Genomic DNA, 14,098 nt, shown 5'->3' on the forward strand with positions numbered 1-14,098 from the left:
TTTAAAAATAGTTAGAAAACAAAACAAATATAATTTATATTGATCAACATAATGTATTGTATCTTTTATTTGCACATCAAAAAGATACATAGGCAGTCACAAACATGAAACTGATAACTACAAACATACAGCAGATAAAGCAATTACCCCTAATAAACAGAGGGAAATTTACTTGATTGACTAACCTTTGACAAGTATGCACATTACATTATGACCGTTAATAAGGAAGTAACAGGCGGGGCAAAGGTCTCTGTGGTTGTACAAGGCCAAAAAGGAGAAGCAGCTATTTACATAGTCACTTGCCAATATGCGAGGGGACCAGAGGTTACAGAAGGAGGACATGGTTAAGAATTAAAAGTCAACACCACTGGAATAACGTTAAAATTGGACTGTGTCAGACCAGGCACGAAGAAATTCTTTGCCAACCTCAAGTGTTGTTGGTTTTGTCAACACACCCGTGGCAGTACTGAAAATAGAAACTAGATTTTTTTATCTGTGGACAACAAAGGAATTGTACAAGCTCATAGTATGTGTGTAGCTTAACAAAACGTAATAACAATGAAGCCTTTACCTCTCAAAATCATCTCAGACCACTTTATGCTGTATGTCTTCTTGTGTCTACTTTGGGTAAGTGTTTTTTTTTTTTATCTTTCCGCTCTGATAGTGATCAGATAGTCTACCTATTCAAAAGAAGGTCACGCTTAACAAAAGAAAAACTTGGAAACCACAGTCATGATTTAACCCATGATATGAACAGTGATATTACACTGTCTGAAATATCAGAATGTACAGAAATTACAAAGACTTGCACAACATAAGAATGATGGACTTTTTCAGATGGTGAAATATGAATTAATATAATAATAGAATTATTTCTTGGAATCAGTAATCTATTCTCACTTACTTCCTCAGAGAAACAAAAGCATGAATGAGGAAATAATGTAATACAAAACAATAGGCGATCTAAGTCCAACATTGTGATCTTGTTTATGGATATTTTAGACACGATGATATAGCTGGGTACCGTTTTGTATTGTATTTATTAGGATTTATGGAATGTATTGGAATGTTATAAAATCTAAGAAAATGTAGCTCAAGGACAATATTTTAAGTATGAACAGTGCAAAAATATATGTATTTAACAAACAGGATTTGATATTTAAAAAAGCAATGGTTGGATAGTTAAGAACTTGAGATTTAGAGGTAGACGTTCCAAATGCTACAACAATTTCCGGGCCATAATTTGCATTTGAAGGTCTCAGATGTTTCCTCAAGTTTGCTGCATATCAATATCGTATATTTGTCTCAAGTTGTATGTAAGTGATGTAAGTTCTTTGTACCTATGAGGAAAGATTGTTGACTAAAAAGTACAGTAGAACACCTCATAACAGTAGTGTCTTTTTTTAACCTCTTTGTCACAGTGCTGTTCACAGTATGTCAGATACAATATAATAGCAGAAATTACATTGCTTTGGGATATTCACAGATTGCACAAGAGTTTTCTTAACTGTGATTCCATAGTCAAAATAACTCTTATGGCAATTTTGTACAATATGACATTACATTTTTGGGGGTCTCTCTGTGTTCCAACAATTCCTATTCTGGTTTTAGGGTGTCACTGACTCCAACATAACAACAACAACAGGGAAAAGTGCAACACAAGCAAACACAACAACACAGTTAACCACTCCATTGACAACCCGTTCAACAACAAAACCACGTAAGTCTGAGTTGGTGACATGTCTGTATTTCCTCATATTATAGTGCAATTATGATGTTTAATGATGTGTCTCTCACTAAACTTTTTCTCTAATGAAATTGTCAACTCTTTGTCTTTTCAGCTCCTGAAAAGGTTAAGAATGTGACTGTGTTGACTCAAAATGAGAGCAGTATAACTCTGATGTGGGACAAGGTTAACAACATCTCATCATACTTCCTACAATATGGTACTAAGGAGGACACTATCAATGTAGTGGAAGGGCCATCAGTTGAACATGTGGTTACCTCCCTGAGTCCTGGAACAAAATATAACTTCACTCTCATCACTGAGTTTGAGAGAGTCAACAGCACTGGATACAAATTTGAAGCTGTCACTGGTAGGTGATCTTATATCTTATCTTATATTAAGAATCAGGCATTTTGCTTGTGATATGCAAATTAAAGTCAAATTGCTATATTTATTTTTACTTGTAAATATAATTCTTCACACACCTTCCTATTAATGTGTTGAGCATAATATAACTTAGGACACTAATATGATAAAGTACAGTATATTCACAAATATTAGTTTTTTGTTTTGACCTGCTTAAAGAAACTGGGATCCACTCAGTTTTCATCATCACTGTCTCAGCAGAGCAGAAGACACCTCTTGCAAATGTGTTAACCCTTTCTCATTGGATGGACACATTTTCCCCCACACTTTGCAGAACAATTAACACAGATGTCATTCAAGCAGTCCAACCTCCATTGTTTTAGCTATGGTAACCAAACAGAAACCATCTGTTCCTAACTATTAGAAACTACCTACATCAGTATGAAATCACTGAAGCACCTGTTCGACACTCCTTCACACAAATCTTCAATTAGCAATCAGTCTGCAGGGTTAGGTCATGTGGCCCCATCGTCAAGACAGAAGAGACTGAGTATCAATAGTGGCTATTTCTTATACTCTGCAGTAATAGATGTTTATACTTTACTGTAATAGATTTTATTTTTTATTTTATTAATTTATTATACTCTAATAGATTTTATTTTGGTTTACATGTATTATGTGTAATATTTACAGTATTTCAGTTTTCAGCCACAGTTTGAAAATAAGAATCAATGGAATCAATAAAATTTGCATCAAAGCATTTCTGATTCTGGATCCAATTCTCTGCAAGAAGGCAAATTTGACAACAAATGTCACTGGCATGAAAGCTACGTACAGTAACAGACTACAGTGACAAGCAATGGGGCACTGATTCACACTGATTGCTGTATTTTGTTGTCCACTGTGTAATGGTTGATTGGAAGAGTTCATACACTTGTTTGCAAGTTGTGTTGTTTGAAGGCAAAATTAGCTTTTGTTGCATATTTTAAATGTTTTGGCACGGTTAGAGCCTTTTGCAAACAAAATGTGTCATTTTGACCATAAGTGCCACTGTTTCGGCCTGTATGTTAACTGTTTTGAAAATGTGGAGTTTGAGTTGACTGCTGCATCAAAGCAATCAAGAAAAAACTGTAATGTCTCTTTACATTCTAGTTCCCCTTAATGCAGAACATTTCACATCAGCTGGACAAAAATGAGACCAGCATAACTCTGCAGTGGACAAAAGTGGCTGGCTTTCCCAACTATATCCTTAAGTTCAATGGAGAAGAGATAAATGCCACGGCATCAGAGGGAAATTCAGTGACACAAATAATTTCAGATCTCACAAATACAACGAAATACGACTTCACTCCCTTCACTGTGTTTGAAACTGTCAGAAGCAGCGGAGTAAACACCACTGCATCTACTGATTAGTGAATTTTCCTCTCATGTAGCCTTATAGCAGGAGCCAGGACAGAGCTCTGTAAAATATAATATAATTTGAGGTTTGTCTGTGACAGATGTGTTTTGTTCACTTCATATTTTAGACTCTGGTTGAAAAAGAATACTGGAATTGAAAGCATAAATATAATTCTTCATAGCTCTGTAATAATATCTCATTTTATGTGTTTTAAAGTTTTATTTTTTAAAGCAGGCTGTAATTTATTTTTAAATCAATAACTCAGTTATTGATGTTGGTCTTTAATGAAACAACTGTGTATTCTCTGATCTTCTTCCAGCTCCTAGAAATGTGGATAATGTGACTGTGTTGACTCAAAATGAGAGCAGTATAACTCTGATGTGGGACAAGGTTAACAACATCTCATCATACTTCCTACAATATGGTACTAAGGAGGACACTATCAATGCAGTGGAAGGACCATCAGTTGAACATGTGGTTACCTCCCTGAGTCCTGGAACAAAATATAACTTCACTCTCATCACTGAGTTTGAGAGAGTCAACAGCACTGGATACAAATTTGAAGCTGTCACTGGTAGGTGATCTTATATCTTATCTTATATTAAGAATCAGGCATTTTGCTTGTGATATGCAAATTAAAGTCAAATTGCTATATTTATTTTTACTTGTAAATATTCTTCACACACCTTCCTATTAATGTGTTGAGCATAATATAACTTAGGACACTAATATGATAAAGTACAGTATATTCACAAATATTAGTTTTTTGTTTTGACCTGCTTAAAGAAACTGGGATCCACTCAGTTTTCATCATCACTGTCTCAGCAGAGCAGAAGACACCTCTTGCAAATGTGTTAACCCTTTCTCATTGGATGGACACATTTTCCCCACGCTTTTGCAGAACAATTAACACAGATGTCATTCAAGCAGTCCAACCTCCATTGTTTTAGCTATGGTAACCAAACAGAAACCATCTGTTCCTAACTATTAGAAACTACCTACATCAGTATGAAATCACTGAAGCACCTGTTCGACACTCCTTCACACAAATCTTCAATTAGCAATCAGTCTGCAGGGTTAGGTCATGTGGCCCCATCGTCAAGACAGAAGAGACTGAGTATCAATAGTGGCTATTTCTTATACTCTGCAGTAATAGATGTTTATACTTTACTGTAATAGATTTTATTTTTATTATATTAATTTATTATACTCTAATAGATTTTATTTTGGTTTACATGTATTATGTGTAATATTTACAGTATTTCAGTTTTCAGCCACAGTTTTAATTTGCATCAAAGCATTTCTGATTCTGGATCCAATTCTCTGCAAGAAGGCAAATTTGACAACAAATGTCACTGGCATGAAAGCTACGTACAGTAATAGACTACAGTGACAAGCAATGGGGCACTGATTCACACTGATTGCTGTATTTTGTTGTCCACTGTGTAATGGTTGATTGGAAGAGTTCATACACTTGTTTGCAAGTTGTGTTGTTTGAAGGCAAAATTAGCTTTTGTTGCATATTTTAAATGTTTTGGCACGGTTAGAGCCTTTTGCAAACAAAATGTGTCATTTTGACCATAAGTGCCACTGTTTCGGCCTGTATGTTAACTGTTTTGAAAATGTGGAGTTTGAGTTGACTGCTGCATCAAAGCAATCAAGAAAAACTGTAATGTCTCTTTACATTCTAGTTCCCCTTAATGCAGAACATTTCACATCAGCTGAACAAAATGAGACCAGCATAACCAAAAGTGGCTGGCTTTCCCAACTATATCCTTAAGTTCAATGGAGAAGAGATAAATGCCACGGCATCAGAGGGAAATTCAGTGACACAAATAATTTCAGATCTCACAAATACAACGAAATACGACTTCACTCTCTTCACTGTGTTTGAAACTGTCAGAAGCAGCGGAGTAAACACCACTGCATCTACTGATTAGTGAATTTTCCTCTCATGTAGCCTTATAGCAGGAGCCAGGACAGAGCTCTGTAAAATATAATATAATTTGAGGTTTGTCTGTGACAGATGTGTTTTGTTCACTTCATATTTTAGACTCTGGTTGAAAAAGAATACTGGAATTGAAAGCATAAATATAATTCTTCATAGCTCTGTAATAATATCTCATTTTATGTGTTTTAAAGTTTTATTTTTTAAAGCAGGCTGTAATTTATTTTAAATCAATAACTCAGTTATTGATGTTGGTCTTTAATGAAACAACTGTGTATTCTCTGATCTTCTTCCAGCTCCTAGAAATGTGGATAATGTGACTGTGTTGACTCAAAATGAGAGCAGTATAACTCTGATGTGGGACAAGGTTAACATCATCTCATCATACTTCCTACAATATGGTACTAAGGAGGACACTATCAATGTAGTGGAAGGACCATCAGTTGAACATGTGGTTACCTCCCTGAGTCCTGGAACAAAATATAACTTCACTCTCATCACTGAGTTTGAGGGATTCAACAGCACTGGATACAAATTTGAAGCTGTCACTGGTAGGTGATCTTATATCTTATCTTATATTAAGAATCAGGCATTTTGCTTGTGATATGCAAATTAAAGTCAAATTGCTATATTTATTTTTACTTGTAAATATTCTTCACACACCTTCCTATTAATGTATTGAGCATAATATAACTTGGGACACTAATATGATAAAGTACAGTATATTCACAAATATTACAGTTTTTTGTTTTGACCTGCTTAAAGAAACTGGGATCCACTCAGTTTTCATCATCACTGTCTCAGCAGAGCAGAAGACACCTCTTGCAAATGTGTTAACCCTTTCTCATTGGATGGACACATTTTCCCCACGCTTTTGCAGAACAATTAACACAGATGTCATTCAAGCAGTCCAACCTCCATTGTTTTAGCTATGGTAACCAAACAGAAACCATCTGTTCCTAACTATTAGAAACTACCTACATCAGTATGAAATCACTGAAGCACCTGTTCGACACTCCTTCACACAAATCTTCAATTAGCAATCAGTCTGCAGGGTTAGGTCATGTGGCCCCATCGTCAAGAAAGAAGAGACTGAGTATCAATAGTGGCTATTTCTTATACTCTGCAGTAATAGATGTTTATACTTTACTGTAATAGATTTTATTTTTTATTTTATTAATTTATTATACTCTAATAGATTTTATTTTGGTTTACATGTATTATGTGTAATATTTACAGTATTTCAGTTTTCAGCCACAGTTTGAAAATAAGAATCAATGGAATCAATAAAATTTGCATCAAAGCATTTCTGATTCTGGATCCAATTCTCTGCAAGAAGGCAAATTTGACAACAAATGTCACTGGCATGAAAGCTACGTACAGTAATAGACTACAGTGACAAGCAATGGGGCACTGATTCACACTGATTGCTGTATTTTGTTGTCCACTGTGTAATGGTTGATTGGAAGAGCTCATACGCTTCTTTGCAAGTTGTGTTGTTTGAAGGCAAAATTAGCTTTTGTTGCATATTTTAAATGTTTTGGCACGGTTAGAGCCTTTTGCAAACAAAATGTGTCATTTTGACCATAAGTGCCACTGTTTCGGCCTGTATGTTAACTGTTTTGAAAATGTGGAGTTTGAGTTGACTGCTGCATCAAAGCAATCAAGAAAAACTGTAATGTCTCTTTACATTCTAGTTCCCCTTAATGCAGAACATTTCACATCAGCTGGACAAAATGAGACCAGCATAACTCTGCAGTGGACAAAAGTGGCTGGCTTTCCCAACTATATCCTTAAGTTCAATGGAGAAGAGATAAATGCCACGGCATCAGAGGGAAATTCAGTGACACAAATAACTTCAGATCTCACAAATACAACGAAATACGACTTCACTCTCTTCACTGTGTTTGAAACTGTCAGAAGCAGCGGAGTAAACACCACTGCATCTACTGATTAGTGAATTTTCCTCTCATGTAGCCTTATAGCAGGAGCCAGGACAGAGCTCTGTAAAATATAATATAATTTGAGGTTTGTCTGTGACAGATGTGTTTTGTTCACTTCATATTTTAGACTCTGGTTGAAAAAGAATACTGGAATTGAAAGCATAAATATAATTCTTCATAGCTCTGTAATAATATCTCATTTTATGTGTTTTAAAGTTTTATTTTTTAAAGCAGGCTGTAATTTATTTTAAATCAATAACTCTCAGTTATTGATGTTGGTCTTTAATGAAACAACTGTGTATTCTCTGATCTTCTTCCAGCTCCTAGAAATGTGGATAATGTGACTGTGTTGACTCAAAATGAGCGCAGTATAACTCTGATGTGGGACAAGATTAACAACATCTCATCATACTTCCTACAATATGGTACTAAGGAGGACACTATCAATGCAGTGGAAGGACCATCAGTTGAACATGTGGTTACCTCCCTGAGTCCTGGAACAAAATATAACTTCACTCTCATCACTGAGTTTGAGAGAGTCAACAGCACTGGATACAAATTTGAAGCTGTCACTGGTAGGTGATCTTATATCTTATCTTATATTAAGAATCAGGCATTTTGCTTGTGATATGCAAATTAAAGTCAAATTGCTATATTTATTTTTACTTGTAAATATAATTCTTCACACACCTTCCTATTAATGTATTGAGCATAATATAACTTAGGACACTAATATGATAAAGTACAGTATATTCACAAATATTAGTTTTTTGTTTTGACCTGCTTAAAGAAACTGGGATCCACTCAGTTTTCATCATCACTGTCTCAGCAGAGCAGAAGACACCTCTTGCAAATGTGTTAACCCTTTCTCATTGGATGGACACATTTTCCCCACACTTTTGCAGAACAATTAACACAGATGTCATTCAAGCAGTCCAACCTCCATTGTTTTAGCTATGGTAACCAAACAGAAACCATCTGTTCCTAACTATTAGAAACTACCTACATCAGTATGAAATCACTGAAGCACCTGTTCGACACTCCTTCACACAAATCTTCAATTAGCAATCAGTCTGCAGGGTTAGGTCATGTGGCCCCATCGTCAAGACAGAAGAGACTGAGTATCAATAGTGGCTATTTCTTATACTCTGCAGTAATAGATGTTTATACTTTACTGTAATAGATTTTATTTTATTAATTTATTATACTCTAATAGATTTTATTTTGGTTTACATGTATTATGTGTAATATTTACAGTATTTCAGTTTTCAGCCACAGTTTTAATTTGCATCAAAGCATTTCTGATTCTGGATCCAATTCTCTGCAAGAAGGCAAATTTGACAACAAATGTCACTGGCATGAAAGCTACGTACAGTAATAGACTACAGTGACAAGCAATGGGGCACTGATTCACACTGATTGCTGTATTTTGTTGTCCACTGTGTAATGGTTGATTGGAAGAGTTCATACACTTGTTTGCAAGTTGTGTTGTTTGAAGGCAAAATTAGCTTTTGTTGCATATTTTAAATGTTTTGGCACGGTTAGAGCCTTTTGCAAACAAAATGTGTCATTTTGACCATAAGTGCCACTGTTTCGGCCTGTATGTTAACTGTTTTGAAAATGTGGAGTTTGAGTTGACTGCTGCATCAAAGCAATCAAGAAAAACTGTAATGTCTCTTTACATTCTAGTTCCCCTTAATGCAGAACATTTCACATCAGCTGAACAAAAATGAGACCAGCATAACCAAAAGTGGCTGGCTTTCCCAACTATATCCTTAAGTTCAATGGAGAAGAGATAAATGCCACGGCATCAGAGGGAAATTCAGTGACACAAATAATTTCAGATCTCACAAATACAACGAAATACTGACTTCACTCCCTTCACTGTGTTTGAAACTGTCAGAAGCAGCGGAGTAAACACCACTGCATCTACTGATTAGTGAATTTTTCCTCTCATGTAGCCTTATAGCAGGAGCCAGGACAGAGCTCTGTAAAATATAATATAATTTGAGGTTTGTCTGTGACAGATGTGTTTTGTTCACTTCATATTTTAGACTCTGGTTGAAAAAGAATACTGGAATTGAAAGCATAAATATAATTCTTCATAGCTCTGTAATATCTCATTTTATGTGTTTTAAAGTTTTATTTTTTAAAGCAGGCTGTAATTTATTTTTAAATCAATAACTCAGTTATTGATGTTGGTCTTTAATGAAACAACTGTGTATTCTCTGATCTTCTTCCAGCTCCTAGAAATGTGGATAATGTGACTGTGTTGACTCAAAATGAGAGCAGTATAACTCTGATGTGGGACAAGGTTAACAACATCTCATCATACTTCCTACAATATGGTACTAAGGAGGACACTATCAATGCAGTGGAAGGACCATCAGTTGAACATGTGGTTACCTCCCTGAGTCCTGGAACAAAATATAACTTCACTCTCATCACTGAGTTTGAGGGATTCAACAGCACTGGATACAAATTTGAAGCTGTCACTGGTAGGTGATCTTATATCTTATCTTATATTAAGAATCAGGCATTTTGCTTGTGATATGCAAATTAAAGTCAAATTGCTATATTTATTTTTACTTGTAAATATTCTTCACACACCTTCCTATTAATGTATTGAGCATAATATAACTTAGGGACACTAATATGATAAAGTACAGTATATTCACAAATATTACGTTTTTTGTTTTGACCTGCTTAAAGAAACTGGGATCCACTCAGTTTTCATCATCACTGTCTCAGCAGAGCAGAAGACACCTCTTGCAAATGTGTTAACCCTTTCTCATTGGATGGACACATTTTTCCCCACGCTTTTGCAGAACAATTAACACAGATGTCATTCAAGCAGTCCAACCTCCATTGTTTTAGCTATGGTAACCAAACAGAAACCATCTGTTCCTAACTATTAGAAACTACCTACATCAGTATGAAATCACTGAAGCACCTGTTCGACACTCCTTCACACAAATCTTCAATTAGCAATCAGTCTGCAGGGTTAGGTCATGTGGCCCCCATCGTCAAGACAGAAGAGACTGAGTATCAATAGTGGCTATTTCTTATACTCTGCAGTAATAGATGTTTATACTTTACTGTAATAGATTTTATTTTTTATTTTATTAATTTATTATACTCTAATAGATTTTATTTTGGTTTACATGTATTATGTGTAATATTTACAGTATTTCAGTTTTCAGCCACAGTTTGAAAATAAGAATCAATGGAATCAATAAAATTTGCATCAAAGCATTTCTGATTCTGGATCCAATTCTCTGCAAGAAGGCAAATTTGACAACAAATGTCACTGGCATGAAAGCTACGTACAGTAATAGACTACAGTGACAAGCAATGGGGCACTGATTCACACTGATTGCTGTATTTTGTTGTCCACTGTGTAATGGTTGATTGGAAGAGCTCATACACTTGTTTGCAAGTTGTGTTGTTTGAAGGCAAAATTAGCTTTTGTTGCATATTTTAAATGTTTTGGCACGGTTAGAGCCTTTTGCAAACAAAATGTGTCATTTTGACCATAAGTGCCACTGTTTCGGCCTGTATGTTAACTGTTTTGAAAATGTGGAGTTTGAGTTGACTGCTGCATCAAAGCAATCAAGAAAAACTGTAATGTCTCTTTACATTCTAGTTCCCCTTAATGCAGAACATTTCACATCAGCTGAACAAAATGAGACCAGCATAACTCTGCAGTGGACAAAAGTGGCTGGCTTTCCCAACTATATCCTTAAGTTCAATGGAGAAGAGATAAATGCCACGGCATCAGAGGGAAATTCAGTGACACAAATAATTTCAGATCTCACAAATACAACGAAATACGACTTCACTCCCTTCACTGTGTTTGAAACTGTCAGAAGCAGCGGAGTAAACACCACTGCATCTACTGATTAGTGAATTTTCCTCTCATGTAGCCTTATAGCAGGAGCCAGGACAGAGCTCTGTAAAATATAATATAATTTGAGGTTTGTCTGTGACAGATGTGTTTTGTTCACTTCATATTTTAGACTCTGGTTGAAAAAGAATACTGGAATTGAAAGCATAAATATAATTCTTCATAGCTCTGTAATATCTCATTTTATGTGTTTTAAAGTTTTATTTTTTAAAGCAGGCTGTAATTTATTTTTAAATCAATAACTCAGTTATTGATGTTGGTCTTTAATGAAACAACTGTGTATTCTCTGATCTTCTTCCAGCTCCTAGAAATGTGGATAATGTGACTGTGTTGACTCAAAATGAGAGCAGTATAACTCTGATGTGGGACAAGGTTAACAACATCTCATCATACTTCCTACAATATGGTACTAAGGAGGACACTATCAATGCAGTGGAAGGACCATCAGTTGAACATGTGGTTACCTCCCTGAGTCCTGGAACAAAATATAACTTCACTCTCATCACTGAGTTTGAGGGATTCAACAGCACTGGATACAAATTTGAAGCTGTCACTGGTAGGTGATCTTATATCTTATCTTATATTAAGAATCAGGCATTTTGCTTGTGATATGCAAATTAAAGTCAAATTGCTATATTTATTTTTTACTTGTAAATATTCTTCACACACCTTCCTATTAATGTATTGAGCATAATATAACTTAGGGACACTAATATGATAAAGTACAGTATATTCACAAATATTACAGTTTTTTGTTTTGACCTGCTTAAAGAAACTGGGATCCACTCAGTTTTCATCATCACTGTCTCAGCAGAGCAGAAGACACCTCTTGCAAATGTGTTAACCCTTTCTCATTGGATGGACACATTTTCCCCACGCTTTTGCAGAACAATTAACACAGATGTCATTCAAGCAGTCCAACCTCCATTGTTTTAGCTATGGTAACCAAACAGAAACCATCTGTTCCTAACTATTAGAAACTACCTACATCAGTATGAAATCACTGAAGCACCTGTTCGACACTCCTTCACACAAATCTTCAATTAGCAATCAGTCTGCAGGGTTAGGTCATGTGGCCCCATCGTCAAGACAGAAGAGACTGAGTATCAATAGTGGCTATTTCTTATACTCTGCAGTAATAGATGTTTATACTTTACTGTAATAGATTTTATTTTTATTTTATTAATTTATTATACTCTAATAGATTTTATTTTGGTTTACATGTATTATGTGTAATATTTACAGTATTTCAGTTTTCAGCCACAGTTTGAAAATAAGAATCAATGGAATCAATAAAATTTGCATCAAAGCATTTCTGATTCTGGATCCAATTCTCTGCAAGAAGGCAAATTTGACAACAAATGTCACTGGCATGAAAGCTACGTACAGTAATAGACTACAGTGACAAGCAATGGGGCACTGATTCACACTGATTGCTGTATTTTGTTGTCCACTGTGTAATGGTTGATTGGAAGAGCTCATACGCTTGTTTGCAAGTTGTGTTGTTTGAAGGCAAAATTAGCTTTTGTTGCATATTTTAAATGTTTTGGCACGGTTAGAGCCTTTTGCAAACAAAATGTGTCATTTTGACCATAAGTGCCACTGTTTCGGCCTGTATGTTAACTGTTTTGAAAATGTGGAGTTTGAGTTGACTGCTGCATCAAAGCAATCAAGAAAAACTGTAATGTCTCTTTACATTCTAGTTCCCCTTAATGCAGAACATTTCACATCAGCTGGACAAAAATGAGACCAGCATAACTCTGCAGTGGACAAAAGTGGCTGGCTTTCCCAACTATATCCTTAAGTTCAATGGAGAAGAGATAAATGCCACGGCATCAGAGGGAAATTCAGTGACACAAATAATTTCAGATCTCACAAATACAACGAAATACGACTTCACTCCCTTCACTGTGTTTGAAACTGTCAGAAGCAGCGGAGTAAACACCACTGCATCTACTGATTAGTGAATTTTCCTCTCATGTAGCCTTATAGCAGGAGCCAGGACAGAGCTCTGTAAAATATAATATAATTTGAGGTTTGTCTGTGACAGATGTGTTTTGTTCACTTCATATTTTAGACTCTGGTTGAAAAAGAATACTGGAATTGAAAGCATAAATATAATTCTTCATAGCTCTGTAATAATATCTCATTTTATGTGTTTTAAAGTTTTATTTTTAAAGCAGGCTGTAATTTATTTTTAAATCAATAACTCAGTTATTGATGTTGGTCTTTAATGAAACAACTGTGTATTCTCTGATCTTCTTCCAGCTCCTAGAAATGTGGATAATGTGACTGTGTTGACTCAAAATGAGCGCAGTATAACTCTGATGTGGGACAAGGTTAACATCATCTCATCATACTTCCTACAATATGGTACTAAGGAGGACACTATCAATGCAGTGGAAGGACCATCAGTTGAACATGTGGTTACCTCCCTGAGTCCTGGAACAAAATATAACTTCACTCTCATCACTGAGTTTGAGGGATTCAACAGCACTGGATACAAATTTGAAGCTGTCACTGGTAGGTGATCTTATATCTTATCTTATATTAAGAATCAGGCATTTTGCTTGTGATATGCAAATTAAAGTCAAATTGCTATATTTATTTTTACTTGTAAATATTCTTCACACACCTTCCTATTAATGTGTTGAGCATAATATAACTTAGGACACTAATATGATAAAGTACAGTATATTCACAAATATTAGTTTTTTGTTTTGACCTGCTTAAAGAAACTGGGATCCACTCAGTTTTCATCATCACTGTCTCAGCAGAGCAGAAGACACCTCTTGCAAATGTGTTAACC

At 35.3% G+C, this 14,098-nt stretch overlaps 1 protein-coding gene across 1 annotated transcript; it reads left to right on the forward strand.

Annotated features, from left to right (window-relative positions):
- Nucleotides 1–290: 290 nt before the first annotated feature.
- On the forward strand, nucleotides 291–13,905 carry LOC144536481 (receptor-type tyrosine-protein phosphatase H-like). Its single transcript, XM_078279650.1, has 9 exons — nucleotides 291–627; nucleotides 1,612–1,720; nucleotides 1,842–2,096; nucleotides 3,811–4,065; nucleotides 5,736–5,990; nucleotides 7,703–7,957; nucleotides 9,626–9,880; nucleotides 11,591–11,845; nucleotides 13,558–13,905. Exons 1-9 carry the CDS (start codon nucleotides 559–561, stop codon nucleotides 13,818–13,820), a joined length of 1,971 nt encoding a protein of 656 aa, XP_078135776.1. The 5' UTR covers nucleotides 291–558; the 3' UTR covers nucleotides 13,821–13,905.
- Nucleotides 13,906–14,098: the final 193 nt, after the last annotated feature.

Source organism: Sander vitreus, chromosome 21 (genome assembly GCF_031162955.1).
Source record: "Sander vitreus isolate 19-12246 chromosome 21, sanVit1, whole genome shotgun sequence".
Lineage (NCBI taxonomy): Eukaryota > Metazoa > Chordata > Actinopteri > Perciformes > Percidae > Sander > Sander vitreus.

Excerpts from the sequence above, each read along its gene's own strand:
- LOC144536481 (XM_078279650.1), top strand. The coding sequence starts at position 559 with ATGAAGCCTTTACCTCTCAAAATCATCTCAGACCACTTTATGCTGTAT. Across the intron at positions 2,097-3,810 it reads CAAATTTGAAGCTGTCACTG|CTCCTAGAAATGTGGATAAT; the intron begins GTAGGTGATCTT and ends ATCTTCTTCCAG. Across the intron at positions 9,881-11,590 it reads CAAATTTGAAGCTGTCACTG|CTCCTAGAAATGTGGATAAT; the intron begins GTAGGTGATCTT and ends ATCTTCTTCCAG.